Source organism: Lepisma saccharinum, chromosome 28, assembly GCF_977018435.1.
Source record: "Lepisma saccharinum chromosome 28, izLepSacc3.1, whole genome shotgun sequence".
Classification (NCBI taxonomy): Eukaryota; Metazoa; Arthropoda; class Insecta; order Zygentoma; family Lepismatidae; genus Lepisma; species Lepisma saccharinum.
This window is the reverse complement of record NC_139256.1, coordinates 41,196,458-41,222,022: the sequence shown is the minus strand read 5'-3', so window position 1 is coordinate 41,222,022 and position 25,565 is coordinate 41,196,458. Positions and strand designations below refer to the sequence as shown.

The following is a 25,565-nucleotide window of genomic DNA, read 5'->3' as shown; positions in this document are numbered from 1 at the left end:
TGATTACAAGGCTACAATGCTACCACTGTGCCATAGGGAAGGCCCTTAACCACTTTGGGACTGATTCAACAAACTAAGTCATATACAAGTATTATTCCTTCCAGCTGGAGAAGTTTGTGAAATGTTATCTGTTGTAAAATACTCAATGTGCTATTTATAAACACTATTTGATAGTATAGATAAACTTTCTTTATGTATTTTGGATATGTTTAAAAATATACTTAGGAATCAGTCCATACCACTGTGATATGTTTAAAAATTGCCAAAACTCACCACCATGAAACAACTGTTATTGGAGAATGCCACCATGGTCAGAAACCTATCCTAAACGAAGCCTAAAAACTTACTTTAACTCTCATACACTCAGGCAGTTTTTGCAGTATCGGTCTCAATGCCCAGCATTGAGCTACAATATGTTCCACATAACACATGATGGCATTAATGTACATACCTTCTGGGAACTGAACGTTCACCTGGGCATAGAAGGATGGAAGAAACTGGACTCTTGTTCAGATTACGCAAAAGATGCAAATACTGAAATAAATTCCATAGTAGTACAGCCCTTTTAGGGGCAAGGACTACCTGCCAGATTCCCATTGAATGTTGCTGTCAGTACCAGCTGCTATTATTTTGCTTTCTACACTGGAGTCTGGTGATTTTTCAAGTGCTATGGAAATTGCATCTGATTGAAAAAGGTCTTACTTGGAACATTGAAACAGTATCCTTTTTATATAGAGCTTTTCACGGTCGAGTCAACCACGGAGTGGCTAGCATGCTGGGCACCGAGACCATGTCTACCGGCATTTAGACCCACAACTTTATGCTAACCTTGGCACTGGACGTGCCAGTGCGTGCTTCGGTATCCAGATAACTGGTGCCCAGTTTACACGTGTATATGAAATGTTAAGTTGTTAACAAGTATTTTGTTTTAGTTTACGTATTACAGATGTTTTTCTGCAGTCTAATAATGCCACACTAAATGTACAATACAATAAATTTTTATGTACAACACTTACATCATTACAAATTCCTGTAAGGAAGTTAGAAAGCGTTTTGCAGCAGAATTCCCAGATGTTCCCGTTCCATGCAGAGACAGTGTTCGGATACTTTTGAACAAATTTAGGGAAACAGGGTATGTCCTTGATAAGAAGTGAAGGCTGAAATGGACTTACTGAGAAACTAGATGACATAGGAGCATGATTGGAACTCTTCAAAAATCCCTCTAGTGCCTTGCAGAAGAAACAGACATGACCATGACGTCTGCATGGTGAGCTACCAAGCTTTTAAACCTGAAGCCATACATTAGAAGAATTGAAAGAAAACATCAGGAAAGAAACTGAAGCAATTTCAGAAGGGAAACTGACGCGTGTTAGTGAAAATTTTCTTCAAAAAATGCTGTATATGTGTGGAAGCAGGAGGACAACATTTCCAACACCTCTGGTGAAAAGATACATGCTCATTTTAACTGTAACTGTCCATGTAATTGTACGAGTTTATTTCATTACATAGCTAGCGGTTCCAGTTACATGGTGTTGCATCCAGTTTGCTGCCCCATGGGTTCTAAAAGCATAGCACTGTACATATTTAGGCACAATTGAAAATCTTATATTTAGTTGTATGTTATTATCAGACACTCCCTTATAAGTATTCACATGTACTGATGTACTTGATTCTGGAGCATGTTAATGGAGAAATCAAGTAATATATCTCACAATACCTTTGAACAGTTCCTTTGCATTGAATGCATAGTAGATGCCATACGCCCACTTCTCCTTCCTGCTGTCCTTTGGAGGATCCCAGCTTAGCTTCACTGTGGTGCCATGTGCTTTCAATATCTCTGCCTTCAGCCCAGGCACAGGTGGAAGAGGGATTCCTGAAAATTTTCAAGGAAACAATAATAAATAACAATGATGATGACAGCAACAATCATTATCCAACACTATAAGTGGTATGCTCGGGGTGAGTGAAGGAGATATTGTATCTTAACTAGTGCCGAGTTGATACCACATGAATTTATACCGATGGTGCATAGCACAGGGGAGCACTTTATCTTTTTTTACTTTACTAGTCCAGATACTCTTGCACTGCCAATTCCAACTCAAACCAATGCTTGAAAATTGGAACAATTCAAAACAGTTAGCAAACATGAAAGTGAGTATAAAGTACCCAGGCCTGTAGCTAGAGGGGAGGGGGTCAGGTGGGACAACTGCCCCCCTTCTGCTTCTTTCTTTTAGTCTTCTTCTCTTTCATCTTTTTCCTCCCTTGCTACTATTTTTTGTTTGTACTACAGCTAGAACTATCTCACCAACCAAACGTATGTGTGACTATATACGCCACAGTAAATCAAATATAGTTGAAACAAACAAAGCATATACACTGGTTAAAAAATTAGGGGAGCAAGCAAGAAATCCCAAAACCAAAGTTGGTAAGTCAAAAGTAGCAATGTATTTTGATTAGGTGAGTGTGTCCTCAACCAGTACAATACATGTCTATTGTGTCATTAGCACAACAGAGTTCTAGGGGTGATTTCTGCAAGGTACTGCACAAAATCAGGAGAACAGACAACAGAAATGGACAGATACGCAACAGATCCATACCTCTAATAAGCCGTGTGGTCGCCATGAACTGCTATGACAGCTGCACATCTGTTTTGCATGGAACCAATAAGGTTATCAACGACAGCCTGCGGGATATTCACCCATTCCTCCAGAAGGGCCATTTCCAACTGTTGCAGGGTTGTAGGCGGCGCTGGCCGAGCAGCAATGCGTCTTCCGAGTGTGTCTCACACATGTTCAATGGGATTCAAGTCTGGGGAGGACGCTGGCCATACCATTCGTTCGAGACCCTCATCCCGTAGCATGGCGTCAACCAGACGTGCTCGGTGAGGTCGGGCATTATCGTCCACACAATTGAAACGATCACCTATATCTGCAGCCATTGGGACAACATGAGGCCTGAGGATCTCATCCCGGTACCGTAAGGCTGTCATAGTACCGTCGACCAACACTGATCCCTGCCCATGCCATTAAGCCACCATACTGAGACACTTCACGCACATGTGCGGGATAATTGGGAGTCCCACGTTCCCTCCGGATTAGAATGTGTCGATTATCTGACTGGAGACTGAAACGCGACTCATCCGAGAAGAGAACTGAACTCCACTCTCCATGTCCCCACTCACGATGTTCCACAGCCCACAGTCTGCGGGCCCTACGGTGTTGGGCATTCAGAGGGACACACACCATTGGTCTTCTTGCATAAAGACCCCTTTCCCGCAGGCGATTTCGTATAGTTTGGCCCGAGACTCTTCGTCCTGTTGCCAAAACAAGGTCGCGTTTCAAGTCAGTTGCAGTTTGCTGCCTATTCCTGCAAGCCGACAATGCTAACCGGTCTTCCCTAACTGTTGTTGACCGTGGGCGACCTTGCCCAGGCCTCCTTCATACTGTACCTGTCTGTTGAAATCATGTCCACAACCTGGAAATGACACTGCGTGACACACCAAGGGCTGCAGCCACCTCACGTTGTGTTTGCCCTGCTTCCATCCTCCCAATGGCTCTCCATGCGCTCGATTCCCCTAAATCGTGTTGTTCTGCCATCGTTCCTATTCAACACTACTCAACTGAATCCCACCTGCACTTACGGTCTGCCAGCACCAAACAACCGGTGTTCCCAAGTGACCTCGTGATTGCTCCTCATATCACAAATTCTGCCACGTGCCTTATGGTGTCACTAGAGAGCTCTTCATGATGCTGATTCATCACAGATGAATTGTACTGTTTGAGGACATACTTACTTCTTCAACATACATTGCTACTTTTGACTTTCCAACTTTGGTTTTGGGATTTCTTGCTTGCTCCCCTAATTGTTTTGACCAGTGTATATGCACCTTCCTCACTACAGCAGCACAATGCGGAGGGCGTATATATACGCCATCCACACTTAAAGAGGTTAAATCACATGGGATGAGCAGATACCAATACCCATGCATTGGTATTGGGCGATACCAGTGGTATCAGTATTAGAAAGTATCAGTTGAAATTATTTACCGATACCTGCCAAGACTTTCCGCCATTTTGGTATTTCACAGGGTTTGCAAAAATCCAACACAGCACTTTCGCGAGGCCTAATTATCTTTGAAATTATACAAAAGTCGAAGATTCTTTATATTTTGCAGTAGTTTTATTGTGATAACACATATATATATTTATATGTAATTTAATATTCTTATATGATTCTTGAATATTTTAATATAACAATTTTGGTAAATTGATGTAAATTAGAATGTAATATTTAAACACTAATATTAATCAATATTTTGAACAACTTTTAATTATTACAATTTTCATGTACAGTCAACTCTCGATTCTATGACCCTGGGTATAACGACCCTCTCGAAGTAATGACCATTTTCCTGGGAACCGTGAAAAATTTAGAAAAAATTAGAAAAAAAGTTGAAAAATTGAAGGAAATCGGCCGAAAAATGCATTGTTTCTTTCTCCAATCATTCCCTTTACGAGCGCTCTACCGCTCACAATTGGGTCTGATCTAAAAATAGACACCACCACACCATGCATGAGTGATATCCAATAGCATTTGACCTCTGCCCTCCCCTCCCTCAAGCGCACCAATGTTATCCCGCACCCGACAGCTGCTACCCATAGAGCCAGGCTTGTTTTGCCATGCTTGCTCTTGGATACACGAGAAGAGAAGATCGAATGTGCTTGGATGTTATTTTAAATCGACTTGACTTGTTTCCTTGTGCTAAGAGCTGCTGAAAACTCGTGGAGGAGGAGCCCGAAATGACTGCTGGACTTGCAGTCTTTGCCAATGTGTATGGCAGGTCAAGCTCTTTCATCGATAAATACACCACCTTGAGAGATCAGATCGCAGGAATGTTCGAAGTCTGGACCATCTGTCCAGCTCTGACCTAGAGTTCAGCAGGTTCCCATGAGTGAGCAACTCTCGGCCTTGTAGCTGACAACTTCCGATAACCGCTTTCATTCAAAGCATGTTCCTTGTTCCCTGCAAGACTCCATAAAAAAGCGAAACTGTTAGAGATAATCAAAACCACATAGGCAAACTAAACATCGTCAACCTGATTAATGCGTTGTCATCCAGGTTTCCACAAAAGTTTACTTCGATCTTACGTGTATCATAACTCCCGTTTCCACATCATACGTTTTCCTAATTGTGTCGATGTCGTAATATCTGCCAAAAAAGTGTTCCGTTGGCTGACTGACTTCTCCCTCTTCTCCTGTCAGCAAACGTGGGGGTGGGGGGAGGCGATGCCGATTGTTTCAGCCACGATTTTCTTGCTTGTGTGTGCACACGGACTGAATACAGGAGAGGGTGGAAAAGGACCCACCCCTCTTCCTTTCCACTGACGTCCAAAATGGAGCAACCAGTTCTGGATATATTCTTGAAAACGAACAAAAACCATAGAACAAGTAAAAAAAATAAAAAAATGACCCTCCCCTCTTTCCCCGGCTCATTCTCCGCCACTGGTGTGCACGGCAATGTTGATAATTGCATAATTCAAGTTTTTTTTTTAGTTTTTTTTTATGCTGTTGTCTGCATAGGAAATATTGCCCGTATTATTGTCTGTTGCATGGTAAAACGTAAAGCAAGGGTCACTTCTTCTTTACACTGCAGTTAAAAGTTCCATCTTCGACAGTTGCGTTATCTTTAAAATGCTGGGATTTTTCTCTTCCGCCACCTGTTGCTCGAACTTACAGCCGATCCCCTTGTTTTTACGATGCAGCTGGTGCCAGTGTTTTGTCTAGCATCTGGAAAGCTCTTGTTTGCCGATAACAGCGATGACTCATCCATGACTCATCCAGCGGGAAGGAAAAACCTATTGTTTTGAAGCTGTTTTGATTTGACGATAATGAAATTCGATCTCCAGAAAGGAAAACAAGAGTTAAAACAACTTCATGTTCTGCACCTTCTGATAAGCAAATCTGTAAATTTAATTTGCATTAGCTTTTCTTCAGAACCATTCATGTCAAGAAAAAAAAAGTGTTCAATGTCGGGAAAGACATTATTCAAGGGGAAAACGTTTGGAGGGGTGGGTGCTTGACATCGAGAATACTACTCGTAAATACAATATTAAATCGATTAAGATGAGAGTAAATAAGGATATACCATTTTGATAGGTGAAAATGCGTAGTTTCATAAGGATTGTTTTCAGTTCATTTTATGCTGATGGGCTAATCGGGACTAAATATACAGTTTAAAGGGAAATTCAATTCCAAACCCGAATGATTATCGACTGGGACGCTGTTTAATGACCTGTCCTAGAATACGCATTGGGTGAAAACAGATCGCAAGTTGCACGTTTTCTTTTTCACCCTGGATTACAATGCAAGTCAAGGAAGGAGTTTGGACTGCTCCCTTGAATGGGGGAGGAGGGTGAATGAAGTTGGTTGAAGCAAAGAAAAGTGACTTTTTTTACGATGTATTTTACACAGACGAACCAGAACGAAAATTACAGCCCTGCCTTTATTTTTTTTTTGTCTGGTGCCTAGAGAGGTTGTGTTGTTTCTTCCGAGAGATCTATCTTACCAGTTAATCTTGTAACACACAATGCTCCAGTAAACCCGTATAAAATCCAACATTCATTCTGCCCGATTATCTCCCGACTTTTGCTGGCACCAGTCTGACTGGTGTCACTGGTGTCAAGATTCTTCGAGTTGCGCTGCAATAAGCGAGAGATTGTTTTCCTTTCCATAGGTCTCAGTGCAAACGGGTTTCTCATGAACTACAATTTTAAGAATTTCCTGGAAAAGCAATGACTGTGCACAATTGAAAGAAAGTAACATTATTTTAAATTCTTTTTTGTGAAAACGTTTTCATGTTCTATTTTCCTTCTCACAACACGCATCCTGTGCATAACAGGTTGTATAACTTCCAGGATAAATGGTGTTACCATCTCCTAGGCATCTTTGTGTCCGTTTGAGCTCCGTTTAAGCTGAAAATTGGTGCAGATTCCAATAACGACCCTTTTCCCGGGAACTGTAAAAGGTCGATGAATCGAGAGTTGACTGTATCTGTATTTGGTGGGAATCGATAAGAGTGTCGGCATTGGTATCGGTTCAAAGTGGTATCGACTCAACCCTATTAATTACATTATCCATTTGTCCCCACAATGATGTTGCAAAAAGTAATTAAGCTTACACACACACTGCACAATACTCTGTAAGTGATATTTTTGCACACTCTGAGAGATACCTAGACTCTTGAAAGTATCGGCCTATATCAGTGATAGGATTGGCCCCCGTGGCAGAGTGGCCATGATGCCAGGGGTCCCGGTTTCGAATCGCGGCCTGGACATGGATGTTTGTGTGTCCATCCATCAATTTCATCACTCATCCCCACCTTCGTAATTAGCCAAAAGTGGCACAAAGCGAAGTAATTGATTCATTGAATTGGTGTTTTAAGTCCACTTTATGCACAGTAAGGCTAATCGGAACTGGACCTAAAGTTTAAAGTGGGATCCGAACCACTATGTGCCTCCACCGGGTATCGAACCGGGGACACCTTGATTACAAGGCGATGATGCTACCACTGCACCATCAGGGAGGCCCCAAAAACGAAGTAAAATAAAGTAAATCAATATATCAGTGTTAAATTCCCAAATGCCTTCAGATATTGATACAGTACTATCTGTATCAACTCAGCCCTAATTCAATTGCAATTGAACCATATCAATCTTACAGTTTTGCTTTAAAATATTTGATGAAATACATAATAGGTGATCAGAATATTAAAATAGCATTCTGAAAGCAACTTTAGCCACATAATGTTGGTGCACAATTTAAAAAAATTACACATTTTTGCATAATTTACAGAAGCTCTGTAAAAGTTACAAGGCATTTTTGTGTCCTGTGAGACATCCAAACTCCGGAAAATTATCAGCCAGTATCCGTGATTAATTAGAACCAAAATTTTGCCAATACTGATACGGCAGTACAAGTTAAGCTCTAGTTGCAAATGTTTAGAATGAATTCGCGGTACAACTAATTTTTCACATTTGTAAAAGCCCAGCTTAATTCTTGAGCAATTAATTCCTGGAATTCAAGGAATTTCTGTTTGTTAGACACCTTGTTCAAACTGAAAATTCAATCCAGTGTTCTAAAAATAGTAATATCTCAGTACTTGCATGATCTTTCTAACATGGATTCCAGCCTCAGCTTCTTTACTGACATTGTCCGTCATAGAATTACTTCTCTACGGCATCTATTGAAACCTGACATCTCGAGAACTTTGAAGATTTAGTTACTGCAGATCCGACGTGATCTGGCCGACATGAAATTTTTCTACAAAATCATCAATCATCAATGGAAAATTAAGATCCGAATTTCTACTTACAAAATTCAATTTCAGGGTGCCCTCTTGATTGACCCAAAATACTCAATTCATTATGAATGTGCAAATTACTCACAACAGCAATATAACGTGGCTATGGAAAGTTTTTCGTAGTCGAAGATTTGGACCTTAGGAAGATTCTCGAAACGTTGTCTTGTAATAACTTTAAAAATATGTGTTATAATGCTCAACCTATTCCACAACTCTACCACTAGGCTTTGTCTTATACAGAGCTCTCTGTTCCACAGGCTGCCCCAGTTCTATAATAAACTACCCACAAACATTGGCATTTTCTCCCCAGAAAGTAGTTTCAGATCGTCAATAACACTAAATCTGTAGGTCTTTTGTTTGTTACCTGTTTATGTCTTTTCATGTTTTTATTTACCTCTATTGTTTTTACCATCTTGACTTGTTTTTGTTTGTTATCTATTACAGTTTTCAGTGTAAAATGGCCACTACAAGAGATGTATCTGAAACTTGGAATAAATAATTAAATAAATGGATAATTTAACGTGCTAAGAAAAATTAAACTTGCATGAGCTTTCATAAATATTGAAACCTACACATTTGTATCAACATAAAACTAGATTTCAATATTAATATTTCTTGTATTTTTAACTTCGATATGGTACATAACTTTTTACAAACTGTTTACTATATTCGATAGTCATTTGTTTAATTTGGAACACGTACGTTCATAAATTCACATTACAAACTCATCATAACTCAACATAACACAACACGTACGTTCATAAATTCACAACTCATCATAACACAACATTGTAACTATTGTGCTTGTCACAATATAATCCCCTCTCTTAGGAAACATTTTCTGCGTGAGACAATTATTCAATATACATTAAATTGTCGAACAGGAAGAAAATTTACAATAAAGAGAGCATATTACAAACTGCCTTCTACAAACACAAAAGCAATACAAATATTTGCGTTCAAGCATGCCATTCATACATAATTCAGGCAATTTCTTTGTCATATTCTCTTTATACAAAGAAGCAAAATATATGACTTTCATAAATATACACAAATATTTCATTGAGATTACAGAAAATAAACACAACATTATACACAAAAATCATTTCGGTTACACATTGTTTGCTTTCAATAGCTCTCTTCTCTTTTCTTCTGGACAATTGAAAAGTTTTGAGGCTTTACCATAGTTTGCCTTGGTTTATCAGAAAACAATATTCTGAAACTTAACAATAACTTCACAAATATATCATACATTTCATCAGTAGCAATCAACAAACTATTACCAGCTAATGAAGCTTTAAGATCGGTTTCTGATGCTAAGTAGTTTTCATCCTCTTCTTCCTCAGAATTCTTAGCAAATGTTACAAAGTTACTTTGAAGAGAACATGAAGGGAATGTGTCAGTCGTTTCTAAGACATAATTAGATTGAACTCCCTTATCACTTGATAATGTGATGTTTTGCTTCTTGAAATCAATTATTGCTCCGAAGCGCCAAAGAAATGGCAATCCTAATATTACTTCAGCATGTAACTGCTTAATTACATATAACTCTATATGAAAGTGCTCTGAAGCTATTATTAAACTAATATTCTTAAAACCAATAACTCTAAATCTTTTGTCACCAGCAAAAGAAAATAATTTAACATTATCCACTGAATCTAATCTAGCAGTAGGAATAATAGTTTTCAATTTTAACCAAGTTGCATAATCCATTAAATTTGCTTGACACCCACAATCAATAATACAGTTAATGGTTAAATCACAAATTTGACCTGGCAACACAATAACTCTTCGGTTTGAAACAAGAACACCGTCATCGTCCATTACCCATTCTGGTTCAGCTTCATACCAATCGAGTACAAAGTTTATAGTAAGAACTTCCTTTTCCGAATGGTTGGGAACAATAGATGTGTTGCTCTGAAAATTGACATTATCTTCAATTGATGTTGGAGTATAGTGATGAATATGCTCCTTGTAATTAACTGGACAGAGGAACCGGAGCTCATTACTCTGCCTTACATGTTTAAGGATGAGTGTTCACTTGTATTAGCAGTCGTTCCTGTTAAATTACACACTCCACTACTCGAAGGTACTTGACTTTGGGTCACGTTACTGCTAGTCCCGGGTTGTGGTAACAAATTGGAATTATTACCATACCATAAAGAGTTATTCGATGGATATATACTTGGCTGAGTTACTGTAGTACTGCAAGAAGTAAATGGTGTAGTCCAGGGAGAGAATATCCAGGGTTGAGTAGGATATTGCACCATGGAATTTAAATTATTTGCATTCCACTGAGGTAAAGGTACATATGGATTCACCTGCATACTCTGCGAAGGCCTTAACCACGGTTCGGCTAAAGAAGGTTGAGATTGTTGTTTAGATTGTTCAGTGTTGCTTCGTACTGTGTTCCAATTACATCTACCCCGTTGGTTCCTTACTGGACGTTTGTTATAACCACTTTGTGTATTTGGTTGAACACTATTCGGAGATGAAAAGCCTTCATCCGTTCGTAAAGTATTTTGGATCTGTTGATTTGAGCATGGATTTGATTGCTGAACGTTGCTCGAAATTCTGCTTGCACCACCAATTGTTGTAGGTTCGGTATTTTGGGAAGATGTAAAATTTCTGGTCTTACGAAAATCTTGCGTTTTGACAGAAACTTGTCCAACATTGAATGATTGTTTGGATTTGTTGTTCATAAATTTGGTTGTCTTATTTCTTCTCATAAATTCTTCCTGGTCCTCTGGAACTCTAAAAGATTTGTTTTTTCCCGAATGAACCAAATCAATTCTGTCTAAAATAGATATCAGTCTGTCCATACTTGGTATGTCATGACATGACACATATTCTGACACATTTCTCGGTATTTGTCGCAACACTAACTGAATCATATCAGATTCAGATGGGTCTTCTTCCAAATTTGAATAGGCAGAATAGAGTTTCAATGCAAAAGTAGCTAAGTTTTCATCAACATTGGGATCATATTTTCTTGTTCGTAGAGCTGCCAATTGTGCTTGTACTACTTGTTCAGAAGCATAGTGATGCAAAAACTTTCCTACGAAATCCTGAAAACATGAAAATCTCTTCTTATGAGAATTATACCATAACAAAGCCTTGCCGTAAAAACACTTATATATACTATTCAGCCTGTATTCCTCCGGAACTCCCATTAGATTGAATGTTGAAACTAACTGATCAATATAGTCTCTAGGACTTTGTTTCTCTAAATTTCCCCCGAACTTTGGGAGTAGGTTCAAGTCACTCACTTTTAATATGCGTTGCATAGTCTCATTACAGCCAGTTACTATTGCTTGTGGAGGACGGTTATTCAACGAAGTCATCGAATTCTGAAGACGAGGTGTCATTGGGTCAAACGGTACTGTTGTTACTACTGTGCTATCCTGATTATTCGGACTAATGAAGTGTACATTACTTCTGGCAGTACCAAAACCTCTGCCGCGATTATATGTAGCATTAATTCGTTCAGAATTATTGTCTAACACACAACTATTTCTGCAAACTGTTAATGGGCAGGAATTGGTATGAATGCTACAGTTAATAGAATCCGTAGTCGTAGCATTTGTTGAACAGTCCGGGAAACAAGCATGGACATTGCTAGTGCAATTGTCAGGCGAGTTGTGAACAGAACCGGTGTTAAATTGCCCTTGTAATGAATTATCACAACCACATAAATCTCGTGTAACATATGAATTAGTGAAAGAAGTACTTGAACACTTTTTAGAATTAACATTATTGATGGCCTGATAACGCTCCCTAACTAATCTGCTTCTCTTCGTTCTCTTGCCCTTGTACATTTGCTTTACATGCGTAGTATTCGAATCTTCACTCCCAAAATCTGTTACATCTGTATCGGATGAAGTTGAGTTTGTATTTTTGCCTTTAAAAGAAACAAATTTCTTCTTTCTCTTAGCATGGTTTCTAGTTAAAGCTGTTATTGGAGTAATTTGTGCAGTTTGAGAATTGACATCGACTTGATTGGCTTCAGACACAGATATTTTATCAACGGTTGGTGCATTATCATTCTCAGGAGCTAACACTTTTGTACTACTAATGTGCCCTATTTTAGTTTTAATTACACCAATCTCATCTTCTAAGCGAGAAATAGATACTTGTTGTTCATTTAGTGTAATTTTAACAGCACTTATATTGCAGGTTTGTTCTTCCGCTTGTGACGTTAGTTCGACGAGATGTTCCTGATGAGAAGAAGTATTTGCAATAAGTGATTCTATGTTAGACTGCACACCACTTAATTCCTCTTTAACCTCATTTTTAAGGGCGTTAGTATTTATTTTGCAAGCATCAGCCACCTGTTTTATTTCTTCTCGGAGTTCAGCGCGAAACGTAACAAGAGACTGATTGAAACTTTCTGAAAGAGTCGCAGTTATTAACTCCTGACTTTCAGAAAACTTTTTCATTTGATCAGTGAGTTGCTGTTTCATATGCTCTTCGCTGTCTGTAAGCTGCTGTTTCATCTGCGCTTGGCTGTCTGTAAGCTGCTGTTTCATCTGCTCCTGACTTTCTGTAAACTGCAACTGAACGTCATCCATTTTATGAATTATTGTCTCCAATAATGCATTGAAATTAGTATCTTTATTGTGTTCAGTCCCATGCTGGCTAAACATCGGATCACATACTTTGCACAAGTACTGATCAAATGTATCAGAATTACTGGAATGTAACGCTGCTAACTGTAGACATTTATGGTGATATAACTTTCCACATTTACGACAAGTTATACACTTAGCATTCTTATCTGGATCCTTACAACAACCCAAATTTTCAACATTGATTTCCGCATTGTCAGAAATCAAGCTTTCATCAATAGTTTGTCCTTTTCTTGTTGATCTTTTCCCTTTATCTGTCATTATTTAACTATATTATTAAGAAAAACGCATAGCTAAACACTTACTAATTCGAATCCTGGAAACTGGGTCGCCAAATTATTGAAACCTACACATTTGTATCAACATAAAACTAGATTTCAATATTAATATTTCTTGTATTTTTAACTTCGATATGGTACATAACTTTTTACAAACTGTTTACTATATTCGATAGTCATTTGTTTAATTTGGAACACGTACGTTCATAATTCACATTACAAACTCATCATAACTCAACATAACACAACACGTACGTTCATAAATTCACAACTCATCATAACACAACATTGTAACTATTGTGCTTGTCACAATATGCATGCATAATTGCTGTGTATATTATTCAATAATACAATAAATCTTATTTTTAAGGGTGCAGAAAAGTGGGGGAAAGTACACATTGAGTCATATTTTATTAGCATAGTGACTAGACATGTAAGGTGGAATGTGTTTCTAAGTAAAATGAAAAAATGTCTAGTTAACAAGAATAAAATGTCTAGTTAACAAGAATAAAATAAGTTTAAAAATAAGATTTATTGTATTATTCTGTAAAAGGCCTCCCCAAAGGTGCAGTGGTGGCGTCATCGCCTTGGAATCAAGTAGTCCTTGGTTTGATACCTGGTAGAGGCACATAAGGGTTCAGATCCAACTTTAAACTGTAGGTCTAGTCCCGATTAGGCTCTCTGTGCATAAAGCAGACTTAAAACAACAATTCAATTCAATATTCTGTAACAGTCACGAAACTTACCTAATGTTTTGGCAGTAACATTCTTAGCAGGTCCCACATATTTGCCTTTCACAGCTTGGACTTCAAAGGTGTATTTCGTTCCTCCAGCTAGGTTTCTTACAGTATATGACACAGCTGAAAAGAAAATTGGATATATGTTTATTGCATCTTTACCATGGGAAAATTAAGGCTTTGTAGCCTTCTACTGCAACCAGTTACAATAAAAACACAGTAAAAAAATAATTAATGTGCTGATGTTTATTTCTGTCAACATCTTGTTTACATACACGAAAAAGCGTTATTCATATTTATTTCAATCTAGGGATGGGACATCCGAACTCCATGTGTATCATTCAATATAAAATCATGAGTGTAAAATTGCCAATTATTTTACCAACCTAATTGTTTTATAAATAGTCTGTAATTTAGTTCAAAATTATGATGTTTATTGTTATATTGATTAATACAAAGGTATAATTCTAATTCCTTGTTTTGTAAAGTAGATGTCTAAAGCATTCCTTTCCTAAAGCAAAAGCACACTGCTATACTTGGTTACAATACCAATTAAGGTGTAAGAACTATTCAAGTACGTCACTGAATTTTGTATCAAATCGGTACTTCTATGTACTTTTATCGGTACTGGCAAAAATCCTGGATCAGTCAATGGATAACTTTTAAGAATAAAATTTATTGCGAAGTAAACATCTAAAATATTAATCTTCATCTTCAACAACAGAGGTTTATCTTAAATTGTATTACTCTATAGTTTTATATGGGGTTAATTATTATCAAAATTAATGTTTATTTCTTGATTATTATTAGTTATAAAAGAGATCATGTGCTTGCAATTAATGCAAGAAATATATCGCACAATACAAGATATATCTGGACCAAAGTAACTGTAAACAGTAACTATAACAGAGTTACTTTAGGGCCAGTGGGGAATTAACCTTTGTATACTTCTGTCAAAAACGATGTCCCTAATGATGAACAATGGCAATGGCGAAGACCTGCCAACATTTTTTTTTATTCCGCTTCAAGCAGTAGCGTGCGGTGACTATTTAGATAGCCGAAGCACTGAATGTATAATTTTTTAATAAACAATAGTACATCAAGGGGCAGGCTTGCCTTGATAAAAACACCGCACGCCACTGCTTTGCGGCATTTTAGTATTTCACGGGCTCTGCAAAAATGCCTCTCGACACTTTTGGGGAGTCTAAGTATCCTGGGAATTATGCAAAATTTGAATTCCATACCGAAGCAGTGCTTCTGTAGCTTACCTTGTATGCACGCCACTGACGACATTTGGACTCAGATCAAAGGTAAGTTGGTTATGTAAAACCACAACTGACTAATCAAAAATAAATCTGTATTTATTAAATCAGTGAAAAAGAGAAGTAACACTTCTAAAGTGTTTGTATGTGTTAATCTAATGAACAAAATTAACAACTATCACAAGAACTTACGTGATTTTGTCTGAGTGTACACTTGTGTTGCTAATTTTGGGTATGGAGGATCTGCTCTGGGTGTTATGTTATATCCGCTAACTTCTTCATTTCCAGCCCAAGACAGTGTGACGCTATCATTATTGACGGAGACAACTTTCAGATCATCCACTGCTTCTATGAAGGCATCTTCGTCAAACACCAAGTAAACAACAGCAGAGTTATTACTCTCATACTTTGTGTTCTTGGCAACAACCTGGTTGGAAGAGAAACATCATGAACTTGTACAAATAGTATTATAATAATATATGTAGTAGTGATACACCAATATGAATATTTTTGAAGATAAAAATAAAGAACAGAGAGAATTTCTTTTTCATTTGGTACTCTTTTCACTCATGATGGCAGAGGGTCTCTCATCATCCACATTTTTTTTAGTGCATCCATTTTTCATCAATGTTCTTTACAGCTTCAACAATCGACTTTAGGTTCCTGGATTTGACACTTTACACATTTAAAGTTATACATTATAAAATTTGCCCTGATTTTACATTTTCTTGCATTTTAAGTTATCATCCCAGCCCCCAGTAAAACATAAAATTTAGTTTCTACTTTGTACGAGGGTCACCCAGAAAAAAAGAACATTTTGCTGTCATTTAACATTGCAATTCTGCCACTTTTGGCTAATCACGACGATGAAGTTGAGTGATGATATGAAGAAATTTAGGTATGAACGAACACTCAAAAAGAACACCAATGCCTAGACTGCGATTCAAACCTGGATGTTATCCTTGGTATTTCCAGAATTTCAGTATGCAAGAGTATCAAAAGCAGATATGAAAAACTCATTACCAGGCAGCAAAGTTTCTTTACCACTTAGAAAGCAAACAAAAGGTGAAAGAAACTCTTTGACATTATGTTGAGTGCTATGGCATGATGGGTATCTGTGAAATAGTAGCTTGCTATACAAATGTTGCAGGAAATATCTAGTCCCATATTTGACAGATTGGTAACACTATATTGATATACTGAAAACTGGTATACCAATTATTTTCAGTATCTGTCATTTTGATGTGTGCAAAAAAAAATTATGGTACAGAAACTACATACCTCACTCTACTTTTCCACATATTCGCCATACACAATCAAGCACTTATCATAGCGTGATACCAGTTTGTTATACTGTCATTGTACTTTCTTGCCGCCAATATATTCAACCACGTAGTGACAGAGTCTTCGAGTTCAGTTGTGGTAAACTGCTTTCCGGAAAGATGGAAAAATCGACTGTAGAACAGAGCACACTCCAACTATGTCCCCTCAGTTTGAGCCAAGCATAGAGACAGTGCAGATGTGTAAGCACAAATTTGATGTACAGTGGGATCCACTAGTATTGCTCGGCAAATTGTCCATGACTATTATCATTAATTTTTCTCTTACATCCTATGTGTCTTTAAGCGATGGATGTTTATGTATGCTGGTGCAGAAGTTGTCAATAGCTTGTTTTGAGTTTTCTTTTAATTCTTGAAGCTCTTATTGGGTTAAATAAAGTGCACGAACATGGTGATGGACAATTTGCATGGTAATACTCATGGATCCCACTGTACTCCTGAGACTTTAAGATCTTTGTTTTTTTATAACTCTTTTTCAAATGCTGACTTTCCATCCTGTATGAGAAGTACTGTACCAGTAGTTCTCAATATTTTCTCTGATATTCTTTTCTGTATGGAATTGACATTGCAACAAAAATAATTATTCACTCATTGTCTTCCAGTTGCTAGAGATGTGCAGTATCTAGACTTACATTTTACCATTCAGTATTTTTACTAGGGATGGGATGATATGTAATATTGGCCGATACCGATAAAGTACCGATATAAAATTTACCAATACCGATAACAGATATTCTACCGATCCGATATAAAATTAGAAATGGTCCTGGAAGAACCTGAAAGGTTCATTGACCTCCTTAAAAAATGTGTGTTTCAAAGTGACTGCAGTGCAAGAGAAATTGCATATTTAGACAGTTACTTTTTCTCCATAAAAATTACAACAAAAATGGCAGAATTTTGCACTAAACTATCAGATATTTATCGATATATCGGATCAGTAAAATAATCGGTAATTTTACCGATAAACCGATATGCCTATATCAGCCGATACCGATAGAGTACCGATTAATCGGTCCCATCCCTAATTTTTACCTTTTTATTCCGATGAGATCATAAAACAGCATCTGTTTAATTTTGTTTCTAATGAGACATTGACAATCACACCAACATGCATAATTTTTCTTTCTATTAAAATTTAATATTGGATGTGTTAAAATGGATAATTGTAGAGAATTTTAGAATTTGCCACCACTATGGTCACCACCAACATATATTTGCCTTCCAGATGGCATAGTGGTAACATCATCGCGTTGTAATCAAGAGATTCCAAGTTCGATACCCAGTGGAGGCTCATAGTGCATGGAATCCCACCTTAAACAGTAGGTCCAGTCCCGATTAGCCTATCTGTGCCTAAAGTGGACTTAAAACAAAAACTCAAAAACTAAACTCAAAAAACAAACATATATTTCGTTATTATTGCTGCTGAAAATACATCAATAATCTAAACTCTTTTATCAGCAGGGCTCAAATAATCCTGGTCACCAGGTTGCCATGATCACTGAAAATTTCAGCCTGGCAACTGTCACGTTTTGCTGTAATATTGCAGTTTTTTAAATTTGCATGTACAAAATTTTGAAGATTCTAAGTCCAAATTGCAGTACAGTGTAAATGACTTTTCTTAATCACCGTCGTGAACATTCCATAGAATCGGTAACAATTTCATACTCTTTGTCCCCCACCCCCTTCTTCCCGCTTTCTCTTGGCAAGCACTTCGTAATGAAACGCTCACGTGATTCAGCCAAATTTTGAATTCGGTGATGCCCAGCTTCTTATAGTATGCACAATTGCCAGTAGGTGATTTTCAGAGCTCAAGATTTTTCGAGTACTGCATATCAGTATTTTAAAATACCAGGATTCTGGTGTTAGCAATACCAATGTAATGATATGTTGAAAACTAATATTTATCTGCACTACTTTCCCTATTTCTGTTATCTACAGCATTTTCAGTACTCCTCGTATCCTTGAATTGTATTTGTATTTTTGTCATTTAGCATCGCAATTCTGTCACTTTTGACTAATCACGACGGTAAGGATGAGTGATGATATGAAGAAATTGAGGAACAAACGCTCACAAAGAACACCAATGCCCAGACTGTGATTTAAACCTGGGTGTTATCCTTGGTATTCCTAGAATTTCAGTATGCAAGAGTACAAAAAACAGATATGAAAAACTCATTACCAGTCAGCTCTAGTTTGAATTTGTCAACAAAGTTTCTTTACTACTTACAAAGCACACAAAAGGTGAAAGAAACTCTTTGACATTACGTTGAGGGCTATGGCATGATAGGTATCTGTGAAATAGTAGTTTGCTATACAAATGTTGCAGGAAATATCTAGTCCCATATCTGACACATTGGTAACACTGAATATTGATATACTGAAAACTGGAATACCGACTATTTTCAGTATCTGACATTTTTTGGATCTTCATTATTTTCAGTTCTCTGGAATATTCAGAGTATGCAACAAATACCAAAACCTCCCCTAATAGCAAATACTGCTAATAGAGATAATACATAATGGATGTGGGCTACAAAGTAATCAGGGTGGCCACTCTAGGACCATGATAAAATTAAAGTACAGAAGGTTGATCCATCTGTGTGTGTCCGATTTTGACGTCTCACCTTCTTTAGGAAAAAACCATGGGACCACCAGCGGTTGCCCTCGATGTGAGCACCATGGGTCCAGGCAATAGCCCTGCACCGTAACTTCCATTGTAGGAGGCTCCGTTGAAGTACAGGAACGGGAATCTTGAGCCACTCCTCCTGGCATGCTTTCCAGAGGCCACGGACAGTGGTGACACGACGAGATGGAAGTGCTCTTTTCAATAGACCAAACCCGCAAAAATTCATGGGACTGGCATCAGCTGACTTCACTGGTATGTCCTGGAAGGGAATAGCCTGGATGCCAGTGTCTGCCGCCATTTGTTGCAGAAATCTCTGTGTAGAACGATATGTCTGTGATGAGGCCTTATCCATATGCACACGGACCTGATTTATTGCATTTCCATACAAACGGGGCACATCGTCTGTATAAAATGGTGTGAGGATATGTTGCTGATAAAATGCGGAGTTGATTTTGCAGTTTTTAGGCACCTGCCGAATCGTTAACTTGCCTTCATGGCAATATCCCGTGACAACCAGAAATCCCTTCGCGAAACTTGCTTTGCACTGAAAGATGAAGTCAGGACAGGTTTTTGCATCTCGCAGGGTGTACGTTACGGCTCGAATTTTGCCACAATCGGATAGATAAATCCATGCTTCATCGAGTGTGGCAACAAACTTCCCATTTTCCCCGGATAGATGGCGTTCGTAGAGGCACCTGCAGTGAGTCTTTCTCTCCCTCCGATGGGCTGCAGTGAGGAAGGGTCCACGACTTTTAAACACCATCTGGAGCTTTAATTTGTAATGTAGGTTGCGGTTCACAGTTGACTGTGCCACGTGCACTCGTCTTGCCATCAAACGTTGCATAGGAGGGTTTTCCTGTAGGGCCATTCGGGGCAACTTCCGAGCTACAGGTGGTCACCGCAGTACACGGTTGCTTTCTACTCCCCTTTGTGGGTGAACGAAGTGCTGGAACGTTGTGGTGTTTATGTCGATTAATTATGTTCTTGATGGTTGTTAAGCCCAATGCACAACCATTTTCCCTGCACTGTTTTTGAATCTGTCTCATGGAAAACTTGGTGTGGAAAAGTGCTACGACGTAGCCTTCCCAAAACCGGTTCACCTTGGGAGCCATGATGCACACACCACACACACGCGAACTTGGCGCTATGCTATAGGCCTTTGGCTTTCACCTGCGTTTGAATCATTCAGATCGTCGATTCTGTGAGCAGGGGTAAAGGTTTAAAATCGGACACACATAGACGGATCAACCTTCTGTATAATTCCTGGTCTTCAAGGCAAACTTTCCAAAAATTGAAGGGTAAAAGTAGATGTTTTCTCTATTTCAACCTTACATATTACCATCTCTCACCACCCACATACACACTCATAAAATATATTAACAATAAATAGGATCTGTGTGATTCCAATGTATCCAAAAATTTTAATTCAATTCAATTAAACGGTATATGTATTTCAAATATTTAATTTAAAGTGTGGTGTTTGCCCTTTCACATACTCACTCAAAATGCATCAACAAACACAAGTCACAAATCTTACGGGATATACTAATCTACGAAAAATTGTTAATTGTATAAAGATTTTCTCAATCAAATTTACCTAATGAACTTCAAGATATCTTATCTTGCAATAATCTTCCATCTGTCAGATAGATTGTTCTGCAAAGGACACTAACGAAGTGAACGGATTGAGAGAATTTAGTTTTATTTCCTATGCAGCTTTCATCTCCTCCCTCAATATAAATAAAAGCTAAACTGAAAAACTTGGGTCAGGGCATCTAAAAATATGTATAAACTCAATGGGATTTGAATTAAAAGTTGCAATTTTTCACGTCTACAGAAAAATTCATGCAGAATTAACGCATAATTCCCAGAACAAATAATTCACACAGAATTCCTGGGATTCCCGGTGAGTAGCAACCCTGATAAGATGTGTAATCTAGAATATAAGGAAGAACCCCTACCTAGTGTGTAGAAAGAAACACGATGAAAAATTCTGTACATAGTTTACATCGCTTTCTCTACAAAAAAGAACTTACCCAGAAAGTATACATTAAACCAGGTACAAAATCTGATCTAATGATGTCTGTGGTTTGCACGCTATGAAGAGTCTTCTGGAGTGGTGGAAGTGGAGGTGTCATGTATACGACATAATCCATAATATGGCCATTAGAGGTGACTGGTGCATTCCAACTTATAAGCACATCCGTAGAGTTCTTCTGGACTACACTCACATTGTATGGTGGCGATGGCACTGAAACAAAAACAAAACAGTCACTACACACAAGAGTTAGTTAGTTGAGTTAGTGTTTTAAGTCCACTTTATGCACAGAAAGGCTAATCAGGATTGGACCTACAATTTAAAGTGGGATCCAAACCACTATGTGCTTCCATTGGGAATCGAACACTACACACAAGAGATTATTACCAGCATTACACCAATCACTTGATTAACCTTCAATTTCATAGCAAATAACAGGAATGTTATTAAATTAATTAAAATAGAGGCACATATTTTTGGTAAATAAAAAAGTAAAATTTCGGTACTAAAACAGTCAATTTCAGGTTCAAAAGCAGTAAATAAAATAAAACTTCAGTTATAGCAGTGAAAAAGCAGTATAGAAAATGACATTTTGGTTTTAAAAAATGTGAATATAATCCCAAATTTGATTTCAAAAATGCATTTACTACACAAAACAAACATATCCCTTCTAATAGCACATTTATGTAGTTACCAGAATATGAAGTTTATTTCTGTATAAAGGAATCCATTTTGGCTTCCCAAATATTTACAGAATTAATAAATTTTCTATGAATTGCAAAACTCACAGGATAATTATCATGTGGGAAAGTGTCGCGTCAGTAAATAAACTTTAAACAGATTTGCTTAGATAAATGCACTTGTATACAGCAGAAGGAAAATCATACATATCTGAATAATGTTTCAACAAATTAACTCATTTTTCTTTAAAAACACTTCTATTTACATTTAATTTATAACAGGAATGGGACATATTAATTAGTTCTCCATAAGTATTAGCTGATATAGGCATACTGATGCATTGGTTAAATTGTTGATAATTTTACTAATCAAACAGGATGAAATTCAGAACAAAATTCTACCATTCTATAATTTTCTTGAATATGAAGATCATATAAACTGGTTTTGTACATTGAATAGACCACTCAAATTCTTCAAGGAACACTTACTATTTTATATCAGGTGAGTGAAATATTAGTTGCTGGCATTGGTAAATATTATCTCAGTACTTATCAGTAAGGCAAGGTAAGATAAAGTTCCCCATGCATATAGCACCGTACCATGAAGGCACATTAAGGGGATGTGGAGGTAGGGCACTATATTCTCGATCTAGGCCATTTTGGAGGTGATGTGATCAGCACCACACTCCAGATGCCTTTACCACACAGGGTTGCCGTCAGGTATCCATTGATTTGAGGCTGAGTGAGTGCCAGTCACTTTATGTGGGGCAAGGCTGGAAAAATTCCGACCTAAGATCACCCACCCCAGGAATAAAACCTGGGTCTCCCACATAGCAGTCAGACACCATACTGACTAGACCATCACGGACGGCTCTTGTCTGTATCAGAAAAATTTAGTATCGATCCATCCATAATTTATAACCAAATCAATTTATTTAATTGTTAACTAGGAACGAAATATTATAACGAAGCTTTCCTCTAAGCCTACTCAAAATTAATATTATGAATTTAGGTTAATACCTGCAAAAAGATGATAAAATTCACTTACTTCTCACTCAAGAAAAGGAACAAAAATTCTAGAAGTTATGAATTACACTACAGTGCTACAAACTATTCTACTTATGGAAAGTGTAGAGAAGTAATGCACTGCAAAATAAAAGGTAAACACTATGCCTTTCTACTCGTGAATCCTACTTTGCCTACAAGAAGGAAGCCAACTGAAACCTAGGAAAAGTGATAGAGCAGACTTCTGTTCTCATCAAATGTCTTTCGTAAGGATTTCACTACTTTCTGCTAATCACAAGAAAAGGGTGGCAATATCCATTTCCTTCGAGAGAAACTTACCACCTTCTCCTGTGGCTGCAATAACGTACTTCGCTGGAGGAAACGCAGAGCCCCCATCCTTCACTCTAACAAACACTGTCATATTGTATGTTGTATGCGGCTTGAGATCTGTGAATCTGAACTCCGAATCATGAATCCACTTTGTGTGATTGTGCCATTTCTCGGTATCAGCTTGTGCATACGCTGGCAAAAATTCCAGAGTAATGTTCTTCGGGACAGGAATCCACCAATACAACAAAATACTAGTGGAGTTGATGGTGTTTTCATCGACAAACATCTGGAGCACCTGCAAGGTACAAGACAAAGAACAGAATTAGTTAAAAACCACGGCACACCTTTTTCAAGTTTCATGCAATTTTAATATATTCACTACATCTTTTAACAGGAAACTTTATTTTACTATATTCACAATATTTCTCATGTTGTGACATATGTGTGTATTTTTACTAAATTTTAGCAATGGGTCAATATGAAATTTTGGCCAATACCAATAAAGTACCAATATAAAATTTACCAATATCGATTACAGATATTTCACCGATCCGATGTAAAATTCCAAATGGCCCTTGAAGAATCTGAATGGTTCACTGGCCTCCTTAATAAATTAATGTTACCAGATGACTACAATGCAAAAGAAGATGCATATTTAGACATTTACTTTTTTAAAAAGTAGGGCACGGAGATTACCCACAAAAATTACATAACAAAATTGGAGAATTTTGCACTAAATTATAAGATATTTATAGATATATCAGATCAGTAAAATTATCGGTAATTCCAATAAATCGATATGCTAATGTCGACCAACACCAATAGAGTACAGATTAATTTCACAACCCTACTAAATTTATGACTGCTACCCATTAACACTTTGCTTGAACAAAGATGTTTGGATTACTAATATTATATTAATACATAAGCATTTTATTGCAACTACAACATATGAATGCACAAGAGTTTTGCTTTAAAATACCCACAGGTTTGCATTGATCAGAATATTAAAATAGTTGCCATTTTAATATTCAGATCTATTTTTGCCACACAATGATGGTGTGAAATTCGTAACAATCCATAAATAATAGGAAAATATCAGTATGGAAAAATTCCAAAACCTAGGACTGCCTTGTCAGACATTACCTAGGCTAACAGGGTCACCAACGGGGTAAACATGTAAACAGATGTAATCAAGGAAGAAGCTACAGGTTACTGACTCGGCATTGCCTAGGCAAATTCGATTGCAATAAATAAGTGGAACAAAAGGGGGTGGAGGATCAGTCAGTGAGCTTTGGGCAGCACGAGCCGGTGGGACGATTGTCAGGGAGTCCGTTTCACGATTCTCATCCAGGCCAAGGAGTTCGACGATTGTCAGTCAGACAATGTATGAGTCACAAGTCAGACTCTCTACGCATTGTACAGTCTCAAGTACAACTCTTCACCGTAGAACTTCTCATGAAGCAGACGAGACAGGTATACCTAATCATTATGCTGGTCCAGTCTTTGAGGGCATAAAATTCAAGTGTTGTGTTTTGCCATTTGCATGTGTATTTATCACCTCTCGCACGTTACCATTAAGCTCTCCATGAATAGCAAGAATGCCATTGTTGAGGATGAGTGATGAATGAGTATGCCACCCAGGTTCGATCCCAGTTCCATTGAGGAACGTTACGAATTAATAAAAAATTACGCATTTAACATATTTCTAGATTATTTAGACTCTTGCCAAGAGTTTTTAGACCTCAGAAAATAACTTGCGAGTTTGGAAGAGTACTTGCCGGTGTTCTTGATTAAATTGTAATTAATACAACAGACAGCAATTAGTATCAGCTGAAGCCATTATCAATATTAGTTCAGCCAGTTTTTAAATTCGATTTTTAAAAAGGGAGATTAAGAAAGCATACCTTATAATGGTGAGTTTTGCAGTCAATCAGTGTTTGACCAATATACAAGTTTCATCAGGAAGCACATGAAAAATACTTCAGGTAAATTCAAATGCTATTAAGGGTGAGTGCAAGGCAAAGAGTGGACATAATGTATTAACGTAATTTCGTGTGTGCAGAATGAGGCTAACACGTGTCCAATTTTTATCCTTCTATTTTTTAGCCAGAAAATTTAACCTTTAATATCATGTGATTTTATCTGAATGGTTTCTCATGTGCTTCCTGATGAAGCTTGAATAGTCATCGAAACTCTGAGTGACTGAAAAACTCACTACTATAGTGGAACCACAAGGAAAGAAACCTGCGCAGACCCCATCGCGCTGGCGGGTGGGGGAAA

General features: G+C 37.6%; 1 protein-coding gene across 1 annotated transcript in view; it reads right to left on the bottom strand.

Moving 5' to 3' along the window:
* LOC145981042 (sortilin-related receptor-like) overlaps nucleotides 1–25,565 on the bottom strand; it is a 75,601-nt gene that overhangs the window by 25,351 nt on the left and 24,685 nt on the right. The window contains exons 5-9 of the mRNA XM_083114138.1: nucleotides 23,292–23,577; nucleotides 21,266–21,480; nucleotides 15,456–15,690; nucleotides 14,011–14,124; nucleotides 1,718–1,873 (exon numbers count right to left, since the gene is read on the bottom strand). Coding sequence (XP_082970264.1) covers nucleotides 1,718–1,873; nucleotides 14,011–14,124; nucleotides 15,456–15,690; nucleotides 21,266–21,480; nucleotides 23,292–23,577 — 1,006 coding nt within the window. The remainder of the gene's footprint in view (nucleotides 1–1,717; nucleotides 1,874–14,010; nucleotides 14,125–15,455; nucleotides 15,691–21,265; nucleotides 21,481–23,291; nucleotides 23,578–25,565) is intronic.